This window comes from Dinoponera quadriceps, unplaced genomic scaffold (assembly GCF_001313825.1).
Source record: "Dinoponera quadriceps isolate SergipeBrazil2010 unplaced genomic scaffold, ASM131382v1 scaffold2412, whole genome shotgun sequence".
NCBI classification, from domain to species: Eukaryota; Metazoa; Arthropoda; class Insecta; order Hymenoptera; family Formicidae; genus Dinoponera; species Dinoponera quadriceps.
The window spans coordinates 146,964-156,745 of NW_014556432.1; the positions used below are offsets into that span (position 1 = coordinate 146,964).

Genomic DNA, 9,782 nt, shown 5'->3' on the forward strand with positions numbered 1-9,782 from the left:
TTAAACCCTCTCGCGTAATCGCGAATCTCTCTACTTTACCAAATCGTTCGCATTACGGATGGCAGGTTGTTCGCTACTGATTATCTGTAACGAGCGGTAGAAAGTACGTGATAGTCCAGTGAGCACTCGGGACGGGCGAGGCGAGACGACGACGACTCGGGGCGAGGTGAGGCGAGACGAGGCGAGACGATCGCGGAAAGTGGAGTGAAACGGTAGAAAAATACGCGAGTACATAAGGACGCTTCCCGGGACGGATAATCCCGGGGCAATTAACGGTTTTTCTCCGAAACAACCTTGCGCCTCTGATCACGCTTGCCGCGCTTTCATATTTACACGGTTTGCGGGGAAAAGCGCCGGGGTCCCGGTTCCCGGTCGATTTTCCGTCGGAAGACAGACGTTGGAAAATAAAATAAATCCCGGGAGTCCTCGTAACGGTTTGACTCCGTCCAAGAACCACGGTCGATTTCGCGAGGATTTCCCCGGCACTTCCGGCGGGAGGGACGGACGGATGATCGAGTCGCGGAATCGGTGTCGCGGGTGAGCCGGAAGAGCGACTCGCCGGCGACTTCGCGGAAGACCGCGGGAATACCTAAGCGAATACCTGCGCGCAAAGAGACGAGAGCGATTTTCAAGGCTACATGTATCTTCCACGCCGCGGTCGAGAAACTTTCTAAGGTATTGGTGAAAACATCAGAAGAGCGATTCGCCTCTCGCTCTCGCGAGGTCATCGAACGACGTACATCCCACTCACTCGGTTTCTCGATCCCCGAGTCGTTCCGCGGTCGGCGGTTAGTGACAAACCGAGGTTACTACATACGGTGTACCCGCTAATGACGGACCAGGAGGATTTCAGTTATCGGACAGCGACGAGGCGACGTCGGCCGCGTCGCCGACGCCAAGCGGGGATCTCGTATCCGCGTCTTTCTTTTTCTTCCCCGAGAATCAACCTCGGACGAAACTCTGCGGTTTATCGGTAAAACGACGATGAGGAATCACGCTCGATTCAACCGGCGAAAGAAAGAGCTCGGATGTGGATGGGGATCTGAACGTAAGACCGACTATTCGCTCGAAGAAGAAGGAAAATCAAAAGAAGGGGGAGGGTGGAGGGGAGACCAGAGGAGAGGCCTACAATTACGGCAGATATCGAGTCTCCAATTTTCGCATCGCGAACGCGGTGAGAAAGAGAGAGAGAGAGAGAGAGCTCACCCGCATCGAACGATGATACGGTTTACGACGGAGAATTCCCCGACTGGTTTCGAGGGAACACATTTGTGTGCTTATCGTATCGGTACACCATATAATGTCACCCAGCTCTCCCCGACGTGTCCATACGCCGGTGAATGTCACCTATAATGGCTACATTACCGCGGTAGTGAATATGCGCGCGCGCGCGAATAATTGGCATTTGTCTAGCTGTATTGTTAATCGACTTTTGATACGCGGCAAAAATCACCCGGAGCGAGATAATAGAATGTCGACATTGGGAGGAAGGGAGAGGGGATGAACGGGTGGGTGGNTGGTGGAAAATTTCTCTCGATAAAAAGCGCCGGTGTTTTTCGTGAAATGCGTTTGCCCGCGAGCAAATGCAAAATCTCCTCTTCGTAATAAGCCCCCGGCTCTCTCTCTCTCTCTCTCTCTGAGTCGCCCGTAATCGGACGTGGATCGGCCGAGTTTGACGGACGCGCGTAGATTGCCTCGCTCGATTTCTCCCTGAATACCGACGCAGGAATACTCGTCCGCAATTAGCGGGATGAACCTTTCCCACTGGACCGAGCTGTGCACGAACGTACAGTCCTAGCGGACTGATCTATATGTAATTGACGTTGCGATCTTGACATTAGGCGTGGCAAGAAAGTTAACGCTCGCAGTACCGTTCTTATGAAACCGATGGAGGTCGGTCGTGCCTGCGCGCTCCTCCATGTAACCTTTTACATTTTGCGCAAGCGATATTTCTGTGCGAATACAAATGTGCAGTGTATAGTACGGCGCGGATGCTTTCCCGTAGACTGAACCGAAAAGCTGAAAAAATCAGGCGAGGAAAGACGGAGAGAAAGAGAGAGAGAGAGAGAAAGCGAGCGAGCGAGAGAGAACGAGATAGAGAGAAGGGGAGAAGGAGAGGGAGAGCGAGGAAGAGAGAATGTCCAGGAACGAGGGAGAGAGACAGAGAGAGAGAGAGAGAGGGGGAGAGAGAGGGACAGACAGAGAGAAGGCGAAAGAACGCGATACACGCTAGATAGTTTCACCTGTATATAGCGCGAGCACGAATCCGACGAGCGGAGAATGCATGAACCTTCACCGTTAAAGTCGTCGTGCGCGATATCTGCCGTGTTATAAACGCATCACCACCATGCGATAAGAAAATTCCGATGTGGAACGAGGCGGGAGGGCCGACGGGGCCGAGCGAGGTCGTATTGATCGCGAATAGATCCAACGCGGCGAGCGAATTCGGCGGCCGCGGGGCTCCATAGAAGCAACCACGTAGCGAATCTCGAAGAAGGAACTCGAGTCGTCTGCACTCACCGGAATTGTGTCCGGTGACGTTGCCGGTTGCCGAATGCACCGCGTTGGTAGCGGCGTTCGCCACCTGCTTCAAGGCGCTTATCACCAGCATGTTCCCGTTCGAGTCGGTCGGTAGAGCGATCGACGTCGTCACCGTCGGCGCACAGTCACGAAACAAGAGCCCCGATTCGCGGGGACGGCCGCGGGAGGACGAGACGGAGAGCACGAGACGCGGACTGGACGAGGTGAGCGACTCCGAGGTGAAAAGCGAAAGAAGAAGGCGGAGGAGGCAGAGAGCTCGATTCGGGTTCCTCGGCCGTCTAAGCGCGACTGGTCGCGCGAGCAACGCGAAAGGTAGCCGTCGCCGCCGCCACCGCCGCCGTCGTCTCGCTCGGTCCCCTTCTTCGGAGTTTCACCTTCACGGAAGTCTTAGCGTGGCGATTAAAGTCGGCGACCGTATGAAGACGACTTCGACACGCACGGTGACGCGCGCGCGCGCGCACGTCGCGTCACGCGGCGTACGCACGCACACACGGCTGTTCCTGCTCGCGCTAGTCCGGAAACTAACGTCCTGCTGGCCGGTTGGTCTCGGGAGCTAATTAAAGTAAGGTGTAATAACGCGCCTCGCGCGCCGTTAAAACGAGGCTAACAAACGAGCGTGTTTTATCGCCGCGGTCTCGCCGCTGGAGTTTCATTAACGGCCGAATTATTAAATCGACGCCGGCCGTCCCTCGCGAGCTTTTGTTGAGCTTGCCGAGTTCGGAGAGACCAGGTAAGGTCGAGGAGGAAGGGTCGGTCGACGATATTGAACGACATTAGGTAGCGGATACCCGAGTTGCAATTTTGGCCCTATATTAAACCTCGAATTCTACGACACAGTAGAGGAGTTAAGAGAGCAAAATAGATTCAACTCTAATGTGTTCTTTGTTTCACGCATTCCAGAGTATCTTTACAATCTCCTTCACCGGAACGCTGAATATCATGATGGTGAATTATATGACGCTCGCCTCCGAGGTTTATCGTCAATTCCTCGTCATAGAACAAACAAGTATCGTTCTGCTTTTGTGCAATTTTTCTCTATTGTGTAATTAAATATTACAATTCTCTCCCTCGTGAGATTTGGTTAACCGATCTTTTTTTTCAATATTAGGCGACTGATTATCTGTATTGTAATTCGTTTAACACATTTTTGCGTCGTTCCTGATCAAATTCAACTTTATATATTTTGTGTTGTTACACTTATTAATTATTATTCATTTATATATATTTAGACAAGGCAGTAAAACCAGTTATATATCTGATGCCTTTCCGGTCGATCTCAACATAGCGTTTTTAAGACTTTTAACTTTTAGACTCCGTGTCATTAACCAGTAAAAGAAATATTATTATTATTATTATTATTATTATTATTATTATTATTATATGATTTGCTTCTATTTTGACTTTGATATCTTAAATTTCTGTTTTCGCAGCTTTTAATTGTTTTACAGTGGCATTAAAATTAAATTTGTAGCATCAAATGTTCTGGAGAGAAGTTAGAAAGTATAGTATCATCGAAGTAGGTTTTTCATTTATAGGCCATCTAAGTAGATGCAAACTATCCATAAAAGACTTGATACATTACAAAGAAATACAAATATAGCTTCAAAAATGACAATACAAAAAAGTTGATGCCTGATCTACGAGAGCCAAAACTGATGTTATTTAAACGTATAACAAAAGACTAAAATTCTATTCTTATAATTTACAAAATGTCCTCACTCTGTTCCAGGGAACTATCGCTAGATTTGCAAAGAAATTTCTTGTTGCGACCAAAACTGAGAAGCGTCTGCGATAGAGACCGAGACGTTTCGTAAATTATAATAATAAAATTTAAAACTCTCGTTACGCTCAGACAACAGCGGTGTTGATTCTCATCGACTCAGGTAACATTTTTATATTCCTACGAACATCGGAGTAGCACGAAAATGTCTACACGGTTATACGCGTGAGCGTCCTCAGAAATTTATTGGGCACACGTTTCTCGATCCGACATCTCTTCGTTCACCAGATAAAATCAAGGTCCCCGCCAACGTCAATTTGCGGAGGCGCGGCGACGAGTCGACGAACAACTACGCTGCCTACCGTCGTCGTCGCGGCCGCTCGTCGATGATTCCCCTCAGCGGCAAGTGCGCCCGTGTGCAAGTTACGGAACCCGGAGAAAATGGCTGGTGACGTGGACCGGCTTACCCGGCAAACTCAGCACTTTGCGACAAGCACCTATCCGTACCACTCTCAGCGATGTCCAATTAAGTGCGCTAAGATTACCGCGGGAGGCAACTCCTCGCGGCGCGAGCTACGGAGCGACGAGGACGAAGTAGCCTGCGCGGCAAATAATAAAAAGCGTCCTTTACCACGCGGATAGTAGATAAACTTTCCGCTTCTTTAACAGCGACAAAGACGCGCGCCCGAGAGCGAGAGAACTCGGACGTTAGAAAAGCGTCAGCGGAAAAAAGGGAAAAAAGAAAAGGGAGAAAAGAAACATACAAAAAAGAAAAGGAGAGGAAAAGAAGAAGAAGAAGAAGAGGAGGAGGAAGAGGAAGAGGAGGAGGTAGAAGAAGAAGAGGTGATGGCGCGACATCGTTATCGAAACTTGCGCTAAATCGAATTTCGACCGCTTCCTCGACTTCCCGTCGCCCGCACTCGAGAGTACTCAATAATCTCCTCGAGTTTGCCGAGCACGAATGACAGGGTCAGGATATCGAGTAGAGATACATGCGCAGGGTATAAGCTCGACGCTATTTTCGATGCGAGACAATTTTCGTGAATCCCCCGAATTGGAGAGACCAAGAGACTCGTGACACGGCGCATATCACCAGTTTCCTTCGTCCTTTGCGAGCTGCAGCAAGCGGTCGGTCGAGTAACTGTAATTAACTGATGCGAAGAGCTCGCGATTGTAATTTTCCGTGACGTTCGAGAAGCACGTATTATGGTTGATCACACCCAAATCGAATGATGAAACTTGACACTTCCAAAAGAGGAGAGCCGGCATCGGCATAGAGCGTGTCATGAGCAAGTTTTTTCTCAACCTCTCCAAGTCTAGATCGAAATTTTGGTTTTACGTTAGCATTTGTAGCTTCAAGGCTGCATTAAAATTAAATATGTGGAATTAAAAGTTTAAGATAAAAGTTAACGAGTATAATATTTCCGAATATATTTTTTATAACCTATAAGTCACCTAAATACACGTAAATAGTCCTTAAGAACGTCGAAGTAACATAAAAATTTCGACTCAGACCGGCACGTATATCGCAGGATACACGGTCGAAAGATTATTATTCACGAACGAAGAGGGAACATTTTTTCGGACCGGAGATTACGCGGGTGGATGAAATTTCGGTTCGTTAAAAATGACCCCGAACGACCTGCGGCACCACGTGAATCATAGTACCAGCATATTTCCGTTACGCTTCGCCATGCGGCAGAGGAATCGATTCGCCTGTTCAAGTTCTCCCGGAAAATCCTCCCTTCGTGGTTGAATATTATGCATTTCGTGCTGCTTGCGACGCTCGCGGGCTCGACCTCGTCGCAGTGCCTCGCCATAACAAAAGCGGCGGCCGAAGTGGTTGGGTAATACGCCGACGGACGTGACGATCCGAATCGCGGAAATAGGGAGTCGCGCGAAGCACAAGCAGCATCTACATGACTACGTCGCAGATCCGCGATATTCCTGACATTCGCGATTGGAAGTCGCAGAAAAGATTCGCGCTCGAATTCGCGCGAGCAAGTCTTGCAGCGAACGAAGCACCGACGGTGCATCGCCTAACTTTGCAGTATGATCGGCTCGGAAGATACCGCTTCAGTCTCTAACAGGTCCGATCTGTCAATTTCTGAGATTATCGGAGACAGACAAAGCCCGAAGCTTGATCTCGAAGCCCCAACTGTTCAACTCGTACGACCACCTGAGGATCCTGAACACTGATATGTTCTGGTACGTTTCAGTTTCCGTCACCTGGCGCTGTCGAATGACTAAACAGATTTCCAGGACGGACGTGATCCTACAGGAGACATCAGCGGAATCTAATTCCGCGCAGCTGACTAGCCAGGGTCGTGAACCCTTCGCGAGTTTCAGGGAGCGATATTCACAGACGGATCTTACATTTAAGGCTCGCGGTTCTTCGCTGCAGTCGTCTTGTCTGACGACGTCGGTAGCGAGGAAACGCATGTTCGAAATTCTCGTAAAATATGTCGAGTCAAAGAATACATCCACAAAATGACACGTGATCGATTGAGAAATATGTAAAATATTCCCAAGACTTTCCCCCTTTTGCTCTAACAATCAATAAATAAATTCGACATGATATGCCACCTTCCTTCTAGCTTACCTCTGCTCACGATTTTATCGAGTTCATTTTACGGCTATTGTTTGACTGCAGAATAAAAGGAAAGTTTTCGGAATGTTTGGCAAATATGTTCGGGTAGTCACAAATATCATTTTATGAGCTGAGAGAAAATATACCGCATTCAAGTAGCGTTCGCTAAGGCGTATTGAATTGTTTTACTCGGATTAGGTAAATATTACTTGAATGTAACTCTTTTTTCTTTCAGTGCGTACGTATCTTTTTATTTTAACGTATTTCGCAAGAATCTTGGACACACATATTTTTTGCTTTTGACGTTAAGTTATTCAAAACAGCTACGGCAAGGAAACATCCTTACAGAAAAGTATTACTCGCTGTGATAAATTGAGCAATGATAAAGGGTAGTTCTATCGCTCGTACGAATAATAAAATTTGTAAGGAACAATAATTTATCATCGGCCAAATTATCACAGACAGTAATATTTTTTGGTAAGGGCAGGAACCACCTTCAGATGCTGTACGGATCGTTTCACCGCCTACGGAGCATCCAGCGATGAACTAAAGGCGATCTTAAATATAAAATCGGACTATGAATGCCGGCTTTAATTGCCGGTGTTAGCTGCGGAAATGCGCTCGAAATGTTTCACGCCCAGAAGGGTAGCAGATCCGCGGATCAATCGAGAACGCGATCTCGCCCCGGTAAGACGGCTTGTCATTCGCGTGCTGGCGGAGTCGATATCATTGAATCTCATCGAATCATCCCAGGACCAAGAGCCGCGGTATTGGGACTTCGCCCGGGCTTCCCCCGCATCCCTCTATATCCCCACGTTGCGTCCTACACAAGCGGATATTCACAAAGCGGTTTAAGCCCCCCACCCCGGCGTTCGCAAGAGAGAGAAAGGGAGAGCGAGATAGAGAGATAGAGAGGAAGTTTCCAACATCGTCGTGCAAACGTGCCGGTGTGGATCGACGTTCATAAAAACGAATCCTTGAAAAGCCAATCCCCCTTCACGCGTGAGCCGAGAAAAGACACGGCACGCACATAGCCATTCATTATTTATTTATACAAACACACACTGCTATAAATGCGCATAAATAACGACTAGAGACGGTCAGATTCTGCGATCGCTCTCTGATATCCTGACGGATTTACAAGGTTATCTCGCAGAAGAAGCCTTCCGTTGACCAACAAGTGATATCGTCCAGGCCGCCCTCCACTCGAATCACCGCGCAATTCTGCGCACCACCGAGGTTGTCGGGCAGATTCGCGAATTTAGTCGTCCATCTGGTATATCCGGTGCTTCCGAAAGGCTCGTCAGTGACAGTGACCCAGTCACCCTCCTCGTAAAGATCGTGTAATCCGACCCAGCATGAAACAATATTCCTCTCTTCTAACATACGCAAGAGAATTTTCTCCTCGGAAACAGAATTGATGATCGCCAAGTGACCTGATCGCGTGCAAAACACAGTAAGAGTTCATCTGGTCAATGATATTATCACTGTTCGTTTGCGTCGCACGTTAAGAGATAAGCGTCACATGAATCTCGGCGGCCGTTGAAACACACCGAATGATTTATTCTGATGCGCGAATGCATGATGCATTTCCAGTTAAAACTTTAATGATCGATAATAATAGTGACGACAATGGCACTATGTTTGAAGGTTTGCATTTCACGAGTAATTTTCTTTACCTCCTTCGTCAATACACGCCCTACGAGCGTTGTTCCATGTGATTTTGCGAGGATGAAGCTTGTGGGCTCCTATATTGGGCGTGACGAGATAGCCTTTCTCGACGATTTCCGTGTGCGTAGAATCGGAATATAATTTCCTGAATTGTTGCTCGTCGTACACGTAAAAGATCTGTTGGCCCGCATGGTAATTACTGTTCCCGTTCATCGTAACCGTCGGCTTCTTGCTCATCTCCTCTGATGAAAGGATCGACGATTAGTATTTTTTCGATGAATGGTGAAGGAAGAAAAGCAAGAAGAAACGTTAGGCGTCTTCGACTCTCTAATAGCGATATCTTCCTGAATATTTTCTCATTAAAGGAGACGTGAGTGAATCATAGCAAAGTCCTGAGAGCGCCTCGTGATAACCAATAACCTCGCGCGTCTGACGTGCATGAGGAAAAATGCGTCCAAATACGAAGCGTCCCAAATTGGAAGAATGAGCACTCGCGATAAAATCGAAGGAAATGTCAGCGTTGTATGTGTAACGTGTATGTTAAGGCCAGAGAAGAAGCGACGAGAGATAAAGAGAGAGGGTCGGAAAACGTGTCTTCCCCGTATTTTGGAAAACTCGGGAATTCGGAATTATCGGATGAAGAGAGAGAGAGATATATATATATATATATTCATATATACCTGCGATCGCGCTGCAATTGAAATTCGTGTCCACCGACCTTCGGAAATTCTTGATTTGCTCACTATCACTTGAATAAACGACCGCATATCCTGGAATTCCGTGCGAGAGCAGCACAAAGACCAAGACGAGATGCTTGAACATGCTCGAGGCGCGACGTTGTTGCTCTTCGATGATCTTGAGAAGAAATGTCGCGGCAGACGATGGCGACCACCTCCTTCGCACGAGATACCAGTCGCGTCAAGATGGAGGACGGAGACGAACGTGGAGAGGAGTAATGAAAACCGGATTGCTGAATACGACGGTAGAGCGGTGGAGAATTAATACGTCCCATTCGTGCTGAAAATATCTAATGACCTGCGCGACCTACGTAGAACGAAGGGAAGATCGCTCTTCCGCGATGTGACGATCGATACCGCGGGCAGGCGGGTTGAAATACTTTTCACGATGATTTTCCATTTGCGGTTCTCGCGGTCGCGGATGAATCTCCATTGAGACACAATTGCGCTCTACGGAACATCCCCCGACAGCCCTTCAAATATGCATTTGGATTTACGCACCAGTCTCTAATACTTCGGATAT

The 9,782-nt window shown here is 48.0% G+C and overlaps 2 protein-coding genes across 4 annotated transcripts in view; both read right to left on the reverse strand.

Moving 5' to 3' along the window:
- Nucleotides 1-2,814, reverse strand: part of LOC106747393 (tyrosine-protein kinase Btk29A) — a 29,551-nt gene extending 26,737 nt beyond the window's left edge. Inside the window, exon 1 of one of the 3 annotated variants that reach the window (XM_014624873.1) lies at nucleotides 2,521-2,611. In XM_014624873.1, coding sequence (XP_014480359.1) covers nucleotides 2,521-2,611 — 91 coding nt within the window. Of the gene's footprint in view, nucleotides 1-2,520 lie in introns of all 3 variants that reach the window. The other 2 variants (XM_014624874.1, XM_014624872.1) reach the window with 2 other exon arrangements.
- A 5,064-nt stretch (nucleotides 2,815-7,878) lies between these two features.
- LOC106747383 (hemolymph lipopolysaccharide-binding protein-like) lies at nucleotides 7,879-9,408 on the reverse strand. The gene is made up of 3 exons (XM_014624856.1): nucleotides 9,203-9,408; nucleotides 8,531-8,764; nucleotides 7,879-8,287 (listed from the first exon to the last, which is right to left on the reverse strand). Exons 1-3 carry the CDS (start codon nucleotides 9,342-9,344, stop codon nucleotides 7,989-7,991), a joined length of 675 nt encoding a protein of 224 aa, XP_014480342.1. The 5' UTR covers nucleotides 9,345-9,408; the 3' UTR covers nucleotides 7,879-7,988.
- Between the last annotated feature and the right edge of the window lie 374 nt (nucleotides 9,409-9,782).